Source organism: Microtus oregoni, unplaced genomic scaffold (assembly GCF_018167655.1).
Source record: "Microtus oregoni isolate MIOR12 unplaced genomic scaffold, Mior012 000003F_ref0000135, whole genome shotgun sequence".
NCBI lineage: Eukaryota > Metazoa > Chordata > Mammalia > Rodentia > Cricetidae > Microtus > Microtus oregoni.
In genome coordinates, this window is record NW_024543062.1 from 69268907 (window position 1) to 69289912 (window position 21006).

General features: G+C 37.9%; 1 protein-coding gene across 3 annotated transcripts in view; it reads left to right on the forward strand.

Moving 5' to 3' along the window:
* Dennd1b (DENN domain containing 1B) overlaps positions 1 to 21006 on the forward strand; it is a 234093-nt gene that overhangs the window by 133156 nt on the left and 79931 nt on the right. For all 3 annotated transcript variants that reach the window (XM_041648352.1, XM_041648351.1, XM_041648353.1), the window contains 2 exons: positions 5869 to 5994; positions 16208 to 16309. In XM_041648352.1, the coding sequence (XP_041504286.1) occupies positions 5869 to 5994; positions 16208 to 16309 (228 nt within the window). The remainder of the gene's footprint in view (positions 1 to 5868; positions 5995 to 16207; positions 16310 to 21006) is intronic.

Consider the following 21006-nt stretch of genomic DNA (forward strand, 5'->3'; position numbering starts at 1 on the left):
AAGAAAAGGAACAGTTGCACTTGAAGAGATTGACATGACAGCCCTAGTTCATTGATTCAGGGAGATAGGCCTGTTCTAGGCTTAGATGCAGGGAAAATAAAGTGTCGACCTTTGTAGTCCCACAGAAATTGCCTTTTTATAGTAATGCACAAAGTTTTAAGAGCTCAGTGTTCCCTGGATTAATATGGCTGTTCCCTTTTGGCCTGACCAGAACCTTATAAGATGTCAGCTCATGGAGTGCTGAGCTTCAGGTTCACCAGCACGAGCAGCTGCAGAAGCCAGTTTAGTCTTTGTTTCCTTCATATGACTTACACATGCTTTTGTATAACACTTTCTACTTTAAGTGATAAGTCAATTAGGGCACAACTTAAAATACCGTAACAAAAAATTCAGAAGTTTTGATCCATACTTTTTATTGTTTTATTCATTACCAAATGGCCAGATCTGAAAGTACAGATATAAGAAACATTGTACAGACTGAGCAGGTTAGTTATAGGAATGTGTATATACATTCCATATATTATTACATACATTATACACACACATATATATGCATATAACAACTATTAATGAAACTATTCATGATAAATAAGTTTTTATTTATTATATAATAATTCAAAGGAAAGCTGTCGAGAACTGTAGGAACCTTCCATCTTCAAGGTATGGCATCAATTCCAGGGTTAAGGTACCTGTTCATTATTTGTTCTCTACTTCCTAAGAAAGGAGAAATCCAGGTAAGGTACACACAACCTAGTTCATATTCCATTTGCCTGGTTCTACACCAGGTCATAAGGGAAATAACTAGGTTATCCATGTATTATTCAAAATTTGGGACTAACATTAAGAACCGATACATGTGGACTGACACAGCTGAAGTGGACATGACTTTGATCAAACTTACATACCATTTTTATCAGCACAAAAACTTAGATAAGGCTTTCATAACACAGCTAAGTTCATCATGTCCTTCTTTAATGGTGGCCTACTTAGTGTGTCTAAGTATGTCTCTTTAAAATTATGGTTCCATTTATATACGTGTGTGTATGTAGTTCTCTCTATATAAATATAACCTGCTCAGTCTATATAGTCTTACTTGTGTGTTTCCTAGGTGACTACTTGCTATTGGATAATTAATTATGTTCTTCCCACTTAGCATTTCTTAATCACCTGGAGTTCTTCGTCTAGGGTCGAGGGCTTGGGATTTCCTCTGTCCATGTTAGCATGCCTATTGGTATTATTCTTACTCGACTTCTGTTTAGGCGTTCATGTTGGCGAGACTTTATGGCTGTAGCTTCTAACGTTTGGAGGAGTCAGAATCTTACAGGAAACTCCCTGTTCCTTTGGCTCTTACAATCTCTCTGTCCTCTCTTATGGAGTGATTCCTTAGCCTTAGGTTCAAGAATTGTCTAGTAGATGTATCAGTTGGGAATGGGCTCCACAATTCTGTATATTGATGAGTTGTGGTTTTCTGTAATGGTTTCCTTGTTGATAGGTGAGAATAACACTTATAATTAGTACTTAGAATGTAGTTAGGAATTCTGCTGTTTTAGTGAGGTATGGGTTATACTATCCGTAACTTAACTATCGCTGATAGTTAGCCATGACATGCATGCCATTTTTGCTCCCTTAGGAGAAGAGCCTTGCCATGCTGATCACTGTTGCTCCCTCGAGGTCAACATGTTGAGCTGCTCACTGTTGCTTTCTTAGGGCCTCCATGCCATGCTGATCACTGTTGTAGCAGAACACTTTTATTCTTGTTGTTTACCATGATTCAGAACATAAAATAGAATATCTAAGTAAGGGTTGTTATTTTTCTTCATAACAATGATACTGTGGCCATGGATTCACCTATCAACTGTAGAAATGAAGAGAAACACCCACTGTTTCTCTGCCAAGCACCCTGCAGATGTGCTCATCTGCACAGACCTCTACCTAACACCCTGCAGATGTGCCCGTCTGCACAGACCTCTACCAAACACCCTGCAGATGTGCCCGTCTGCACAGACCTCTACCAAACACCCTGCAGATGTGCCCTTCTGCACAGACCTCTACCTAACACCCTGCAGATGTGCCGTCTGCACAGACAACTGACTTTTTTGCATCAGTATCATGCACACACACTCTTGCACTTCATTGCTAAGATGGAGAATGTGAACAGCCTGACGATGTCTCCTTGGCCATGGGTTCACACACTATTTTGTGCACTAGTTGATAAGACCAGGTCTTCTGCTCTTTGTAAGTTCTTGCTATAAGAACACAGTCACTGAAGCAGGGCGGTGATAGCGCATTTCTTTAATCCCAGCACTCGGGAGGCAGAAACAGGTGGATCTAAGTGAGTTTTAGGCCAACCTTGAATACAAGAGCTAGTTCCAGGACAGGCTCCAAAGTTACATCAAAACCCTGTCTTGAAAAACATGAGTTTTAGGCCAACCTTGAATACAAGAGCTAGTTCCAGGACAGGCTCCAAAGTTACATCAAAACCCTGTCTTGAAAAACAAACAAACAAACAAATAAATAAAATTTAAAAAATTCCTGCTTCTAATGCTGTGAATGACTATGTGAATGCCCAATTGTCCTTGTACAAGGAGAGAAAGTGTCTATTTCTGAAGGTTTTTTCCATTAACGATTTTTTGACGTATGCATATATAACTAGATGGAAAATATATTTAGAGGCAGAAAATGGTCTAAAAAGAAAGTTTAATAAAAGCTATGACATAATCTTTAGCAAGTGAAGGGTCAGTATAGCCCACTTTCTTAAGGAAAAAAGTGATTCGTGTTTTTTTCAGTGTAACAGGATTTGTGACAACAACCCATGACCAAAGTCCTAAATATTTCTTGTGAACTCAGAGTTGCATGCTAATAGAAATTTGCAGGCCCAGAGGAGGACGTACATTTATTTCATACCTAAAGGTAGAAGCTTGGAATAGAAGTAGAAAATATTATTTCAAAGAGCAGGTGCTGAAAAGGATGCAGAAGAGACACGATCAGATTATAGATTAAAAACTTCTAAAAGCTAATTAGCACCAAAGGGCAGTGGTAACCATTGTTGACAGCAGTGATCTAAAGGCCAGTGAGAACTGCAAGATTTGATACAGTCAGTTTATATTATATTAATACATTTATTCCTAAAATGGATTTTTAAAAGCAATTTTATTTTGATATACTATTATTGAGTACTTGTATTCACACTTAGAAGAAGTCTTGAATTCAGTTGCTCTTCTGGCTCCTGGAAATCATTTCTAGTGACAGTTATGTTGATCTAGAGCAAGCCAAGAAAATACATGAAATAATATAGAAACAAGCGAAGAAAAAGCACATTTCTTACTAGGAAGTTTTGCATCTAATACATTTATATAAGGTTAGATAGGACTTACCATAGCACTAATCAAGAGAAACACAATGAGATCCATATAGGTCATCACAAGTTTTCTGGAAACCACATTCATAAATTCAAAGAATAGGCAAAATTGGTGTAATAATGTGTTTTATCTTCCTCTGCTCAGAACAGTGCTTTAAAATCTAGTCAACATAAAATTTGTTGTGAGTTTCCTTGTGTACAGACTCTTGTAGATGTGAGGCTTGCTTTATACTTGGAGCAGGTGTGAACTTGGATGGGGACATTCTTTTGCTCATGTCCCTAATGGCTGCCGTTTTGGAAAGCATAGTTATAGAACAGGAGCTTTCTTGTACTCTGGATACTAAAAGAGACGATCACCATGTGACTGTCTGTAGAAGTGAAGGTGCTGTCTTCCTTTGGTTGGGAAGGGCTCAACGCTGGGACTACTTCTCTGGAGTAGCTCAGATAAGGCTGTTCTGTTCAGGGCATGGTGAAGGGAAGGCTGGGGAGTGTGTGACGCCCCCCATTCCGTGAGCATGTGCCGACTGCCCAAACAGTTCCATTTGTTGTTTCTGAAAAGTACAACTTGAAGAACTTTATTTTGCAAAGATACAAGGCATAGCTTTTGTAAATAAGTTAAGTTTTTGTTTCATTTTTCTGTAGAAAAGTTGGGAAAACCTCATTCTTTTAGTTCTTCTAATGTTCTTAACCATTGGATGTATATATCTTATAATCTTTATTGTAAGGACAGTAAGAGAATATATATATTTTGTTATTTGTTTCTATTTTTTTAATCGAGAGAAGTACCATTTCAAGTCAGAATAAAGGACATTAAATCTGAAGTGTGTTTGAACTGCATTATTGTTTGGATATTTGGATTACCCAAAATGAGTTTAGATTTTAATAACAAAAGCTTTCTCTGAAATGAAACTGGTTTAGCACTTTTTGGTCAAATGAATTAGGCTCTAAACTTTTATCTGAATCTGTAGAGCTTGGATATAAATTGAAAAGATCACAGCTATGGGGAGAAGACTTATACCACAAAGGCCTTTCTGCATAGATTATGAATACCATAACTCAATAATTTTTCAAAACTATAGTTATAATTGGACCCAATGGGGGTCTGTTTCTTTGATGAGATCACAGTAACTGTGACTTTACACTGGAAAATGTCACTACTGTGAAGGTTTATCACCTGTAGAGCTGGTCTTTCCTCTGATGCTGTGTTCATTTCTCATTAGCATTATTCAAAGTTTAGTTGTTAATTAGGTTCACACTTCAATTACAATCATCATCTACAAGAGTAGTCAGGATTGCTTGAACAAAGAAATAAAAATATTCCCCTTTGCACATATTTAAAGGATAATTGGTATTATTTTATTATCTGGTAGTTTATACAGATAATATTGTGTTCAGGGAGCAATCTAGTTAAAACCTGTCTCTAAATTAGTTTTTATTTCCTTAAGAAAATAGAATGCAACCTCACATTTTTCTATTTAAAATGTATCGATAAGGAATGTATATGAAATTTGTTTTAAAGTGTACAGACTATGGTTTTTCTATTTTGATTGGAAGTAGTAAGTGAAGTGAATAAAAAGATAGCATCCTGAGTATGAGCTCACTTCCATCTGTGAGTCCACTAGCCTCTTACACTCCATTTCTAAAATGCATAGCATCCGAAATTGGACTAGGTGTGAAATATTGTAGCAGTTGAACAGCTTTTCAAATTTTTCATGTTATCGTATAAAAATTCTGTGTTTGCAGAACATGAGTATTTTGTTCTGCTTGCTGGTTGGTGTGGTAGTGATCCGGAGCTCCAATCTAGCACATGGCAGTGGGACATCCTGGACGCTGCATTTGTATCACAGCTTTGCCTCTGAGTAGCCACACAATGAAAGCAAACTGGTTCCTATCTTTTGTCCCAAGTTTCTTCATTTATAAGCAATAAACTGAATGTTTTTCCTAAAATGTGGTGAAATTGAAATGAGACAATAAATAACATTTATTTTACATAAGTTCCCATTCGTGGCCGGTGTGACTTTATCTCTTCTCTATTTCCTTCTGATAATGATAAAAAGAGAAAATTACTTATGCAAATGATGCTTCCAAACAGAAAGTAAAATTGTAAATGATCTTGAAGGACTCCTAACAAATAACAATACCCAACAGAAACGAAGGCAACTGAACCAGCTTTATCTCTAAACAAGTAGACACACGTTATAATTGCTAAAAATCTGCAGGAAAGTGCCGCACAAGCAGTTTACTGTAAATAATTAAAGCTTATTTATGTCAAGAGGCCTTGGGAAAAAAGAGAGCATAAACCAATTTGCATTAGCACATTACTATCCTCTCCAGCTCTCGTTTCAATTAGCAGAGCAGCAGGTGCTTGGTGCAGCTAAAAGATAAGCTCTCAGGGAGGAGGATGAATTTTGGCTGACCTGCAGACATTGCGCTTTGCCTGCTGATTGGGTTCGTACCTTGCTGTACCAATTTCTGAGGTGTTAATTTAACTGTTCCTCTCTGCCATGCAGGTCTCGGCCTTGAAAAATAAGCTGAAGAAGCAGTCCACGGCTACAGGAGATGGAGTGGCTCGGGCCTTTTTGAGGGCACAGGCGGCTTTGTTCGGATCCTATAGGGATGCTCTGAGATACAAGCCTGTAAGCATTTGTTTCATCTCTGTTGTAACTGATTTTCCATGGCCCCTTTGAATGAAGCAGGGAAAAGGAAGCATCTTCATATTAGAAGCGAAGGAAGTATCATTGTTGCTGTTTAATCTCAGTAAAAATGCGCTCCAGTGCATGCTCTGCTCCGTCCGTCAGCTGCTGTCTCAGCCTTTTCATTTCTCTTAGCTGATATTCCCCAGGATCTTTGGCCTGTCGCCCATTGAAAGTTCTAGAAGTGGATTATTTATTTTTGAGTGAATTGATAAATTATATTCAAGCACTCACAATCACTTAATGATCTTATAATCACCAAGAAACTCATGGGGTAGGAGAACTTAATAGCTTAGTTATGGCAGGTGGAAAGTGGAAGGTAAGAAAATGAGCACTTTAAAACTTGGCCGTATTTGAATATTTTTTCTTCCTGGTTTATAACAGTTTCTGAAATGTGCTTGCCTATTTAGCATCTTGCCATTTATTTTAATTCTTTAAAAAGATTATCGAATTATGTTTAAGAATTTAGCTGATCCAAAATGGCACGAGTCAAGTGCATTTGTTTCTCTCTGCAATAGTTATTAAAAGCTGTTTAGGCAGGTTTTACAGACAATTTCTGTGAGACCATTCCATGACCAAATGACTAAGCTTATTATGTATTTTTCCGTTTGTGTTTTGTGTGTGTCTAGGCCTGCATGTGCCACAGTACGTATGTAGGGGTCAGAGGGACCTTCAGGGTGTCGCCTCTTTCCTTCCACTGTGTGAGTCCTGAAGAATTGGCTTCAGGTCCTTGGGTTTGGTGGCAAGCTCATATCTCTGACCCAGATATATACATTTTAAGGGTGAAACACATTGGGTTAAAAAGTAGTTACACAGAGGCCTGCCATTGATAGAATTCCATTGCTAGGCTACCTTTACCCCTTATTCTGTAGAATATTTGCAAAGTGAGAATTTTTTTATGCCATCCTGGCCTGTCTTCCAAAATTGACTTATGATCCTCTTGAACATTATGTATAGCAAATACAGATATGCAATATTCTTTCTAACCAGTCTTAGTGGTTCCCACCATCTAGCTCTCATGGATTTCAAGGGTCTTTGAGCTACAAAAGAAGTTTTAAATGGATAATTTACCTCCTATTTCTAGATAAATACATATATCTAGTACTTGTACTTCATTTACCCGCTTTGTTTCACCTAAATGAAATACCTGAGCAAAATCAATTATGAAAATAAAATAAAATAAAATAGCCATGTGGTGGTAGTGGCGCATGTCTTTAATCCCAGCACACAGAAGGCAGAGGCAGGCAGATCTGTGTGAGTTTGAGGCCTGTCTTGTCTACAGAGTGAGTGCCAGGACAGGCTGCAAAGGTACAGAGAAACCCTGTTGTGAAACCCACTCCCATCCCCCACACCCACCCCCCAAAAAAGAAAAGGTTATGGGAAGATGGAGGGTGGTCCTATTGCTTTTAGGAACCTGGTATGGCAGTGCCAGATGACAGGGACCCAGGTGAGGAGTAAAGCCACACACATATTGATAGGACATGAAGACGAGAAAAGGATGAAGGGGATGGATCTCTATGTCCAGATGAACAGAAACCTTCTACTAAGCTTCCATGTCTTTTTAGAATCTTCCATTTTCTTGATGGACTGAAGTCCTTACTTAGCACAAATAGACCTTAGGGAGACAATTCTTCCAACTATGGCACATGCTAGTCTTTGTGAAATATTTGAAGGTGTTATAGAATTTCAAATATTCTTTGAAAGAATGGAGACAATCACCCAAATACAGTTAAGTGCATTATCATTCAGATTACTCAACTCAACTAAAGAAGGTGAGCCTGAAAAAAAAATCATTTTTTTAGAGATTTAATTTATTGAAAGCAATATTTTAAAACAATAAGGAAATAAAGAAGGAAACTTGAGCATACCACTTTGCTTGTTTTTCTTTTTCTTTTTTCTTTTTTTGCTTCATTTAAGCACTCACTTTTCTAAATTGAATTTTCACTTTTTAAATTTGTGAAGAAATGAATAAATTAAAATAAAATGATTCAGGTTCTCAATATGCTGGATGCTGGATAAGATAATGTGCCCTAACACTAGCAAGAATTGCCTCTGATTGTAGAGCTTAATATTTACCTATTAGAGTTTCATTGGGCACATAGGAGAAAAGGTTTCTGTGACTCAGAATTCAATGATCTCAAAGCCGTATTTCCCAGTGCCTGTTAAAATATATTAGTTTATCATATAGTATCTTTACTGTTCATCAGTCACATCTTGTGAATTGTTTTTGTTTGTGTTTTTTTATATAAATTTTCCCTTGATATTTACTTCTTCCTTTGCTTTTACTTTAATATATTCTGGGACCTGGGAAACAGTATTTTTATTTTGCATGCCTTTTTGGTTCTCTGACAGTAATTGGTTAAAACTTAATTTTTAAAGAGCTTCACATTTAGATAAATTTCCTTTGTTTTCTCTTCATGAGGAGTAACTTTTACTATTTTAAGGAATCATATTTGTTAAGGAAAACAATTTCATTTTCTTATAAATAAAATACATTATTAGCTATTGTCTTTGTTACTTTCTATTGCTGTAACAAAACACTGAGACAAAGGCTATAAAGGAATTTATTTAATTTGGCTTATGGTGTCAGAAGTTTAGAACCAATGATGGAAGAACAAAGGAACAACTGAGCGTCCCCATAGTGATCCACAGCCCTGATCCCAAGAGCAGTCAGTGGAGATCAGATGAGTCTTACAAAGTCTCAAAGCCCTACTCTAGTGACATACCTCCTCCAACAAGGCCATACCTTTTTATCCTTCCCAAACACCTCCATCAACTTGGGATCAGATATTCAAATATGTGAGCCTTTGGGACCATTCTCATTCAAACCATCACATTCTTCTCCCTGGCCCTTATAATTTTGTTACCATATCATAATACAAAATGCATTTTGTCCAACTTCAAAAATACCCATAGTTTTTCACAAACTCAACACAGTTTAAAAGCTCAGTGTCTCTTCTGTGACTCAAGACACTCTCTTAACTTTAACCCACCATAAAACAAAAAGTTATATTACATACTTCCAACATACAGTGGCACAGAATATAGGAATTTGGACACAGTGAGGAAATACTAAACCATCATAAGACTGAAACCCAGCAATACAAACTCCAAATCCTGTAGTTCCATGCCTGATGTCAAAGGACTCAGGTGGCTCCAATCTTCCAGCTTTGCTACTTACCAGCAACATACATCCATCTCTTCCATTTCATGTATGCAGCTCTTCTTGACAGATACCCCATGGGGCTGGCACCTGTAATATCTTGGGGTCTTCAATGCAAACTAGAAATCTCATAGCGTCATGCAGTGACCTCTCAGGGCTTCCGTTCAGAGAGACCTCTGCCGTATGACTAGGCTCATATGGCTCTCCTAAACCGTGGAGGAACGTCCCGTAAACCCTTTATTTATGTATCTTTCATGGTTCTGTAGGCAGATCCATGTGGTGGACACTCCCAAGTATGGCTACTAACTTTGGTGAATCCTGGCATCCTTGAGCCACATTCCTAGCAGCTTTGATTTTTTTATTTCTGTTTTTCTTTTTAGGAGCAGAAAATTCCTTTGGCCTTTTTCACAAGTTGGAAACTTAGCTGGGTGGGTGTGGTCTTGCCTGAGTTTACCACTCCCTTTATTCCATTTCAGATTAGGTCTCTCTTTAGTCTTTCAATCTTTTCAGCACTTTGGCTCCAACATTAATTTTTTAGTTTTCTTTTGCCTTTTAAGCTGTATATTTTCTATTTCTTTTTGTAGACCTGCATAAGTGTGATTAGTAATAACTGTCAGTCACTAAGGAAGGCTTTGAGATTAAGACTCATGCAATTTCCCATGTGTGTTCATTCTCTCTGTCTCTGTCTCTGTCTTCCTTTCTTTCCTCTTCCTCTCCCTGCCTTATGTTATGGATCAAGATGAGTTAATTTTAGGTTGTCTTGAAATCGCCTCTACCAATGAAATTAGTTCATTATTTTTTAATTTAGTCATGGGTAAATTCTTAGGACAAGGGCAGAAAGCAACCACCTTCTTTGCCAAAATATCATATTCTCTAGCCAATTGCTGATATTGTTCCTCTCCAAAACCTCTTGAGCTGAGCCTCTGTAGTTCACATCAGTATTTCTGTCTTCCCAGCTCCTACTAGGATGACCTGTTGAGCCATTCTTGTGGTATTCAACTACTTCCCTATGCAAGTCCCATAGCCTTCCATATTACTCCAAAACCAGCATTATCTGGTCCATTAATAACAATAGTGCACTCCCTGGTACCAACTTCTGTCTTGGTTACTTCTCTATTGAGGTCACAAAAACACTATGAGAAGGGAACTTATAAAAGAAATCATTTAATTTTGTTTATAGTTTCATTGGGTTAGAGTTCATAATGGTGGAGCAAAAGAAAACTTGAGAGCTCCATCTTGACCCACAGCCACAAGGCAGAGAGAGAGGTGGGAGGGGGAGAGAGAGGGGATGGGGAGGGAGAGAGAGAGAGAGAGAGAGAGCGCACATATACAGGGAATTATATAATTCTTTTGAAACCTCTCAACCCTCCTCATGTGACACACCTCCCCTAACAAGACCGTACATTCCAATCCTTCCCAAGCAGTTCCACCAACTGGGGAACAAGTATTCACATATGAGCCTCTGGGACCATTCACATTCAAACCACTGCAGATATTATCTTTATATATTACCCAGTAAATAATTCATTAGAAGTGTTCACTTGCTTGTTTTTATGTTAGGCCTTATTTGGTCATTTATATAATTGACCGTTCTCTTTGAAAAATTTTGTTAGATATAAAATAAAGAAAGACCAAGTATGGAAGTTGTAATTACTTCACGATCTTATCTGTTTTCATAAATATATTTGGTGTCCTCTGTCTAATAGAGCATAGTTGGAAAGGATGAACACTCTGACAAACTTTGAATAATTACGACTTTTTTGATTAGACATTACTTTTTAAAATTTTTATGATGGAAGCCTGGGGGCAGTGGTACATTCCTATAATCCCAGCCCTAAAGAGGCTGAGGCAGAGGATCACCTCTAGTTTGAGACTAACTTTGTCTATACAATGTTCTAGGCCAGTAGCCAGGATTACATAAACAAGACACTGTCTCCAATGGTTTAGGAATGTTTATTTGTAGGATAGTTGATTTTGTCAACTTGATCAGATTAAGAAAGAGCTAGCAAGACATACTTTTTGGTGTGTTTGTGGAAGCTTTTCTTGAAGGGACTAAACAAAGGGGAAGACCCATCCTGAAAGTGTTTACCACCCTCTGGTCACTGGGGTCCTGTCCTAATGAAAAAGGAGGAAGCCAGCTGAGCACTAGCATTGCTGCTTGTTTCTCTGCTTGCTGATTGCTGTGGTGTGAGCATGCAGTCTAACACTCGCGCACACATGAAGTCACAGTCGTTAGGACTGCATTTATAATGCTTGCACATGATTAAGCCAACCAACAGAGCAGCGCAAATGGTGAAAGTCTCATGAAATCCCATCTGGAACTGAGAATCCAGTGCTCACACTAGCAGAACTAAGTGGATTCAGAGGTGGGGGCCAGGGCAGGTACTACTCATGCTGTAATAGAGGAACCTGCATCCACAGGGATACTGGTAACACTAAGTAGACTCTGTGTGAGAAAGAAAGAAGGTGTGGGAGGATGGTAGGGAGGCAAGGAGGCAGTGAGAGAGGGAGAAAGAACACGCAAGAGAGTGTGGGCATATGAATTTTGGAAAAAGTTGCAGGGATAGAATGGGGAGAATTTGAGGAGAGGAAGTAGGGGCAGATTTGGTCAAAGTATGTTATAATGCATGGATGGACTTCTCAATAAAAGAGTAATCACTTGGACAAATAGGAGAGGCTTTTGTTTTCCTTTATATATAAGGAAAGTGCTACAGTATTCGTGATTGGTAGTGGTGTGTGTGTTGATGTTGTTATTTAGCAATGCTATGGCCATACAGTTCTCCTGCAGCTAGTATGTAATAAATCTGATGTTAGTCTAATAAATCTACATATGTCATTACCTTTCTCTTAATTTTATAATCTTCTTTTATTATTGATTTTTGATGTTGAAACTAATGTACCTTTGAGTTCTTGTCCTAGTATCCCTGTTGTCCTGGTCATGTGGTGTTCTGTATTTGGATGCACGTACATATTTCAGACCTTGTAGTTTTCAAGTCTATTATTTCATTAAATAGTTTTTCAGGATTTTTATGTATTTACTTCCAATTAGAGCTCTTGTGAGATATTTGCTTGGATAATAGTATCCCATGTTTCTTCTAGGCTTTCTTATAATTAATTCCCGTGTCTTTTTATCTGACTTATTTCAATTTCCTATTCTCAAATTTATAATCCTTTTCTTCCACATGCACTGTTTTATAAAACTTTATTAAGTAATGCTTTTAGCTCTATGATTTCTGTGACTTCTTGTAATTTTTAATCTTTTTAACTTTCTCTGTTGCATTACTCATCCTGTTACTTCACTCTTTATCTTTTTCCATATTTGTGTGTCTTCTTTTGAATTGCTTCTCGGGCATTTTTTTTTAATCTGGCACATTTTTTACCTATTTCCAGAGAATTATTATGTCCTATTAGAGGTGTCAAATTTCCTTGTTTTTTCATTTTTCTTTAAATTTCTTTGTCTCTAGAAGTATTTTTTTTAAAAAAATTCATGTTTCTTTTATTCCCACTTGGGTATTTGCATATCTAATTCAACTGTCTTTTCTAGTTTTATGGACAATCTTTAATAAGAGAAGGCTTTAGTTCCTGTGTGTCTAACTCGCACAGATAACTAGGACTGTGAAGTAGGGTCTTTGCTGGGATGTACCCAACTGTGCCCATTCTGGCAGTGTTTTTGTTTGTTTGTTTGTTTGTTTGTTTGTTGTCAGAATGAGTACAGATTGAATATGTGAGGTAGAAAAATCCCCTCTGCTAATATAGAAGTTTAATGGCTCATTCTTGTGGGAATGCAGGAGTCCAGAATGCTAACAGAAATGCATATACTGAAGGCCAGCCTTTTGATATTTCAAAAATGAAAGGGGATTTTTATTGAGAATTGCACTATAGACCATTCATGTTTCTTTCTGACAAAGAATCTGCCTTTATTTTGCTCGTGTCCTGAGAATTTGAATGTGACTCTTTGAAATTGTGCACTCTCTCACGTTTGGAATACAAATGTTTGCGGTGAAGTTGTATATTTTACATACTATATGGACTCACAGTTAGATTGCCTGTAGACATAGAAAACAACGTTGGTCTTTTGAACAAATTTGAATCTAACAAGAAGGAGAATTTTGAATTTGGACTGACTGACTACACCTTGCATTATGAGATGCTGTGAACCTATGAGGGATAGACTAGACGATTACAGTTTGAACCTTAAATATCACCCATCAGCTATTTGACTACCTGCTCTCTAGCTTATGGTGTAGTATTATGAAGTCAATTATAAGACAATGGGAGTGTTAGGAAAGGGGCAGCAAGCCAAATGAAGTAAATCCTTTGGATAGGCATTGTGACTTCTAGGCCTGTCTTTCTCTGCCCCCACTCCCACCCCTTCTATATCTATCTTTGTTAATGAAAAAAATATATATTGTATTCTCATTACACGTTCTTCTCCCCCAGCTTCTCTCAGATCCCCCCTCCCCAACACATACACAACTCTATGTCCTTTCTTTATCTTTAAGCAACAGGAAAACAAAAACACCCAAAAACCAAAAGCAAGCTCCAAACATAGCACTGTACTGTGAAACAAATGAGTCTACAGCCATTGAGTTTGTTTCATTTTGGCCATCTACTGCTGGGCATAGAACCTATTCTAAGGTGTGGTTAATATACCCAGGGATGAAAGCTAACTTTTCTTTTGCAAATATGTATTAATTGCAAATAGCTTTTGTTGTAGGAGGCTGCTTGTTTGTTCCTGCAGCTCAGCCCTGAAATAATCATACAGAAACCATATTATTTGCAATACTCTTTGGCCAATAGCTTAAGCATATTTCTGGCTAACTCATATCTTAAATTAACCCATCTCCATTAATCTGTATATCACCAAGAGGCTGTGACTTACCGAGTAAAATTCCGATGTCTGTCTCCTGTGGGGCTACATGGCTTCTCCTTACTCTGCCTTCTTTTGCCCAGCATTCAGTTTAGTTTTACCACCTATCTCTATTCTGCTCTGTGCGGGCCCAAGACACTTTCTTTATTTGTTAATCAATAAAAGCAACACATATACAGAAGAACTTCCTACATCATTTCCCCTTTTCTGTTTAAATAAAAAGGAAGGTTTTAACTTTAACATAGTAAAATTTATATACAACAAAACAGGTATCAAGCAAGAATTACAATTACAATATTTGTATCTACTTTTTCTTTCATCCTAACTAAGGAAAACTATAACTATCTATTCTTCAACTCCATCAAAAACTCCAGAAGGATATAATATTACCCAAGTAAACAGGAAGTACATTGTAAGCAACTTCTAAAACCTAGAATTGGGTTTGGTTCCAGATATTCACATGGTGGCTTACAGCCACCTGCACCTCCAACTCATGGGCCTTGAATGCATTCTGTTGCTCTCAGCATGCAATATTCACAATAGTAGCCATACATACATGCAGGCCTACATCTATACATGTAAAATAATTCAAAATCAAAATGTTTCTATTTTGGCTTATCATTTTGAAGGTTCCAGGCTATCATGATTATTTCTATTACTTATGAACTCTGACAAGGCAAGCACATTATGGTTGAAGACTGCTTGAAGGTAAAGAGTTTTCTGTATAAGCAGAAGGACCTGAGTTCAGATCCTCAGCATTCAGTCAAAATTTGGGTGTGCTCTACCTATCATGCTAGCCTGGGGTAGAAGACTTGGAGCGCAGGGAGATCAATGATCTCCAGGTTCAGTGAGAGAGTTTGTCTCAAAAAGAAGGTGAAAAGCAATAGATGAAGATGCCTGACAGCCCAGCATCTCTTTCTTACCTCAGAGGTGCACACATAGAACACACAAGTAAAATTTTACATAAAGATCCCAACCAAAGTTCCTTTCTTCATGCCATTCAATTCAAGCTTAATGTAAAAGAATTCATATTTTTATTTATGCCTGGCCCAATTTTGAGCATTTTACTTATAGAATCCTATAATAAGAGCTCTGAGTCTCTTTAACAATTGAATTATAGTTGATAGCTTTTCAGAATTCCAGCATGCTTTTTAACTCTGCACTACAACATAAGGATTGTACAAATCTTATTCTAGTGAATGAATTGTTGTTAGTCTCCACTTTCATTTTCATCATGAGATATCACCACTTATCTATATATACCTCAAGTACACCAGTGGACTGCTACAGTGTTTGGAGATCAGCACTGGGAGAAATCAAACAACAAATGATGACTGTAGCCGTTTGGAGTAGCTGGAGCTAGTCCAGTCTTAGGCTGTGAAGTGTATGTCCTGGTTGATGAAGAGTACCCATCAGACACTTCCCAGATGTGTTTGCTTAGTATGAAGACCACTACCAAGTGCAACTGACCACAGAATATTGAGTCAAATTGCATTTGCAATCATTAAGAGAAGGCAATTTTTTAAAAATAAACTTCCATTATTTGAAAACCAGCCAATGATCAAGAATAATATAGGTGGCAAAATCAGACAACAGACTTTACAGCAAGCATGTTGTTGGGGCTGGAGAAGTGGCTCAGTGGTTAAGAGCACTGGCTTCTCTTGCAGAGGACCCGTGTTCAGTTCCCAGCATGCACATGATGGCTCATACCATCTGTCACTCTGGATCCAAGGTAGCTGATGACTGTCTCTGACTTCCAAACGCATCAAGCATACACATATGTAACCAAACACCCATATTGTCTAATCATCAAAAAAAGGGATTGTAGACTTATACAAGTTTCATGATATTTTTGTATTTAAAATTCAGTCTAACAGTGTCAGGTCTTTGCATTTAGGGGATTTACCCTTTCCTGAGGTGGTGAATTTGAGCAGTTTTAAGTTTCAGGGACCCGTTGCACAGGATTTCCAGTACAGGGCTATTCCTAGTAACCTGGGCCACTGTGTAGGGTTGGTTTATTGATTTTGTATTTCATGTCCCCCTATGATCCTCAATGTGTCTGCTAAAAGACTAGTGCTCTGTGATCTTTTATTGATGTCCCAACAATCTTTGTCTCTGTCTAGGGTGAGCCCATCACCTTCTGTGAGGAGAGCTTTGTGAGGCACCGCTCCAGTGTGATGAGACAGTTCCTGGAGACTGCAGCTAACCTTCAGCTGTTTAAACAGGTAAGAGCAGGCCACACAGCACAGCACAGCACAACACAACACAACGCAGTGGTCTGTACAGACAACACTGCCATTCAACACACTTCTGCCACCCTGAGTCTGCATCCAAGTAAAAAAATCTGTGTCCTGAGAGAAGCCTTTTCTGAATCAGGAAGTTCTCTCTGTGTGGTAAGTACTGTTGAAATGCTGAGGACTGCTGAGAAGGGAGCCCAATTGTATCCAGTACCAAAGGCCATCCCTGAAGTCATAGATGAGTAACACTGGACAGACTGAACAAGATCTATGTATATTAATACACACATATATATGCAACAACAGTTAATGAAAAAAGAGGCTATGACTTTGAAAGAGGGCAAGGAGGGGCCTATGGGTGGGTTTGAGGGTAGGAAAGGGAAGGGAGAAATCGTGTAATTATTTGGGGCACATGGGAGGGTTTGGAAGAAGGAAAGGGAAGGAGAAATGATGTAAGTATATTATGATCTCAAAAATGAAAGGAAAATGTTTCAAATGTCTCAGGAAAAGCTGATAAGCCCGGGTATGCATTAAGGAAGGCTATACTTTGCAGAAGTGGATCGGCATGCTGAATAGACCGAGATCATCACAGTGTAATCCAGTTTATAATTATAGTGTATGTCTTGTGTTTTGTTTAGGGGATCTAATTGCTATTTCAGAATAGCAAAGATTGACATCAGAATTCAGATATTTTAGTTCAGGGACACTGGGTCTTTTGGTTTTTTTGTAATAGGGTCTCACTGTGTAGCCTTTGCTGACCTGGAACATGATAAGCAAACCTGGCTGTCCTTGAACTCAAACAGATCTGCTTGCCCAAGTCTCCCAAGTGCTGGGATTACAGGCACATGCCTCCCTTCTCTCTCTCCCTCCACCCACCACCCTCCCTCCCTCTCTCAATGTTTATATGTGTATGATTATATGAGTTTATGTATTAAAGGAGCCCTTGGAAACCCAGGGGAGGTCAGATCCCCTGTGGATCCAAGGTACTGAACCCTGACCCCCTGCAAGAGCAGAAAGTGCTTCTAAATGCTGAACTGTCTCTACAGCCTTGGGCAGTGGTTTATGCTTGTACTGTGTGGTCACAAGTCACTTACATTAGGTTGTCTTCATTTCTAGTTACATGATATAAATTTAATTATTACTCATTGATTTTCTTATTCCACACAAAATTTTAAGAATAATGCTAGCTCTGTGAGTATAGCATTTACTCTGACTTACACCATGTTGTAAACAGTTCAAGGCTAGGATTCAAGAGTGCAATGCCTTTGAGAAGATAGCAGACTAAGAAAACTGTGAAATGGCATAGAATTTAAAATTACATTCAAATTAAAAAAAGCAGTTTGATGTTGAATTATTACTATTTATAGTTTGACAACTTAAAAAATAATCTGTGATTATAGAGTATGCTCTGTGGTAATAGACCTGTCTTCTAAATAGTGAGGTTTTACCTTAAGGAGAGGAGTATATGACAGAGATGTTTGAATTTCCTGAGATGAGCTTGTGCCTTTAAGCTCCCTGTTGCTTGTTGTTTCCAAGCTAATACTAAATTAAATGCTAGACCATAACCCTAAGTCCCCAAATCATATAATGTATGTGTGAGTTGTGACTGCCTTCTTTGTGTATGTGTGTGTGTGTGTGCGTGTGTATTTTAATCTACAAAGAAGCTATACCACATTCCATTCTTTAGAATGAGTCGTGGACTATTGAAATGACTCAGGGTAAATATTCTTGCCCTCATGCCTTACAGCCTGAGTTCTATCCCTAGGACACACAGGATAGAAGGAGAGAACCAATGCCTACAACTTGTTTTTTGACTTTTACATATTCACTGTGCGTGTGTGATGCACACAATAGAATATAATCCAAATGAGTTGTGAGGGTCAGATTTTATTTGGCTTGGGATTCAGTGGGAATTCCCTCCCTGAGGGTCTCTCACTGGTGCTTCCTTTTGACTATGAGGGTCTGTAGATTCATTGAAGTGAATATAGCATAATAAATTTTGTTTTAAAGCATTCTGTTTTATTTTAAAAGCATTCTGTTTTTAATAGTCATGTATAGTTGGTTTAATCTTAATCTTGTTATAAGTACATATTTTCTTTTCTAGAAAATAGAAATATTACCATGAATTTCACAGAATTGTGAAGAAGTTTATGAGAACAACTTGCTAACTGCTCAGCAAATTTTATTACCTGCCTCATTCTTAAAGAACTTACATTTACAAAATACAAACATATGTATTATTGTCATGAAAATATATTTGGTCAGAAATCCTGTATGTGTGGGGCTGAAAAGAAGGCTCACTCTTAAATGCTTGCTGCTGTTCATACAGTATCATGCCCGTCAGCTCTCTTAACTGCCTGTAACTTCAGCTCCTGGGAATCTGAAGCCCCTCTGGACTCCTCAGACAGCCCACACATGTGGCATACCTCACACAGACACATAATCATAAAAGAAAGGTAGTAAGATCTTTAAAAATGTTTAACATGGAAATGAAAATGGTCATTGACAATAGAACCATCATAAAGACAACTTGACTAATTTTATACAGATAAATGAACCATCATCTAGAATTCATACCATTTTATGTCTTAAAAAGTAACATTGACAAATATGTTATTTATAAATTGTATCGTGTTATGTTTCTTAAGAATGCAATACTTGGCTGGGCTTTGGTGGCACATGCCTTTAGTCTCATCACTTTGTAGGCAGAGGCAGGTGGATCTCTGAGTTTGATGCCAGCCTGAACTATGGACTGAGTTCCAGGACAGCCAGGACTGATTCACAGAGAAGCTCAGTCTTGAAAAACAAAAACAGAGAGGGGGGGGGAAGGGAGGGAGGGAAGGAGGGAGGGAGGGAGGGAGGGAGGGAAGGAGAGATGCAATACTTGAAGATAGCCCTGAAAAAAATTAATGTCAGGGTGGAGAGAACAGAACAGTATGTCCTTGGTACAGGGGATTGCTGCCATCATAAGGAATTTGTATCTGTTAGGTATCTAAAAATATTCAGGGCCTCTCTTGGCAATAATTATGTTTCCAAATTAGCACTTTGTATCGACAGCAGTAACATGTAGTCTTAATGAAATAATTAATGTGAACTTATTTCTAGCAGTATGGCAGGATAGAGCCAGAAAAGTGAATTACTGAAGGAATCTAAAAAGCAGCAGCTAAAACATAAAAACCAGCATTCATTTCCCTGGAAATCTTGGTAGGGGCTCTAGATAAAAAGTTGACCTGAAATAAAAGACAGGGCTGCCCTTGTCTGTTTAATAAAGTTCTAAGGTAAGCTCAGTCCTAACATCATTGGACAGACAAGGAAATAAGGCATGAATGACATTGAGCAGGTTCACAAGTAGACACTGACTCAGAGGGTCTTAGTGTTGTCAGCATCAGAAGTAGAATAAAATATATCCACATTTATGTATTAGAATAAGGAAAATGAGCTTTGAAAATATTAAGGAATAGCAATCTTAAAGAATACAAAGTCTATTACAGCGGTATAACAAAATTCAATTAAAGAAGAATATAGTCATTAAACTTAAAGGAAACAGATTTATCTGTAAGTGAGATCATATTAGAATAAGAAAAAATGAGCTTTAAAATATTTATGAATGGCAGTTTTAAAGAATGCAAAGTCTATTACAGTGGTGTGACAAAAGCCCAAAACAAAAACAAGACTATAATCATTGAACTTAAAGGAAACAGATTTATGCGTAGGTTAGACCTAAGTGTAATGAGATTTCTTGAACTGAAGAAGTATATGAAATAGAAATACAGTGCACAGAGACAAACCATAGGTAAGGTTGGTAGAGTATATTATGAAAGTGTCCACATCCATGCAATTACAATAGGTAGGAAAGAAAACAGAGCTTAGACAGTAGGTGCAAGAATCATACCTGAACCAATGAAATACTCCATTTTATTGATCTATGAAGTTAAGTGTCTCCAAATTGAATAGAGAAGAAGAGATTTATATCCACACATAATATATTTCAACTATAAAACCCTGGAGAAAGAGAAAGGGATTTACTTTACGTGCCCATGCATGCAGTGCCCACAGGTGTTAGAAGAGGATGTCCGATCCCCTGGAGCTGGAGTGCTGGGAGATTGTGAGCTTCCCCAGCGTGGATGTTGGGAACCGAACCCCGCTCTTCTGGAAGAGCAGCAGTGCATTTAACTGTGGCGCCATCTGTCCAGCCTGGGGAAATTTTTAAACGAGTAAGTTGTAATGTAATAGAACACTGCAGCAGAGGAATAAATGAACTGTCGTAAAAGTGAAAACGCATGACATGAATGCAATACCATGAAAGCTTCACGTGTGTCTGCTGAGTTCTGCTATATAATGTCCAGATGAGAAAAACATTTATGATATATGATAAAAATATGACAAAGACCATAAAGAATGGTAAGAGAAGCTGAAGAGATTGTGGTCTTTTCTTTAAAGAGAGGCTGTTCTGCTCAATTTTTTTTTGTAAATTATAAACATTTTAGAGGGGAGAGCCTCACTTGAGAAAATGCCCCCATGAGATTGGGCTGTATTTAGGTCTAGAGGGTATTTTCTCAATTAGTGGTTGTTGTGGGAAGGTTCATCACATTGTGAATGTAGCCACCTCTAGGCTTGGTGATCCTCGTGTTACCAGAAAAAGACTCCTGTCGTACTTCCCAGATAATGGGCTACAAGCTGTAAGA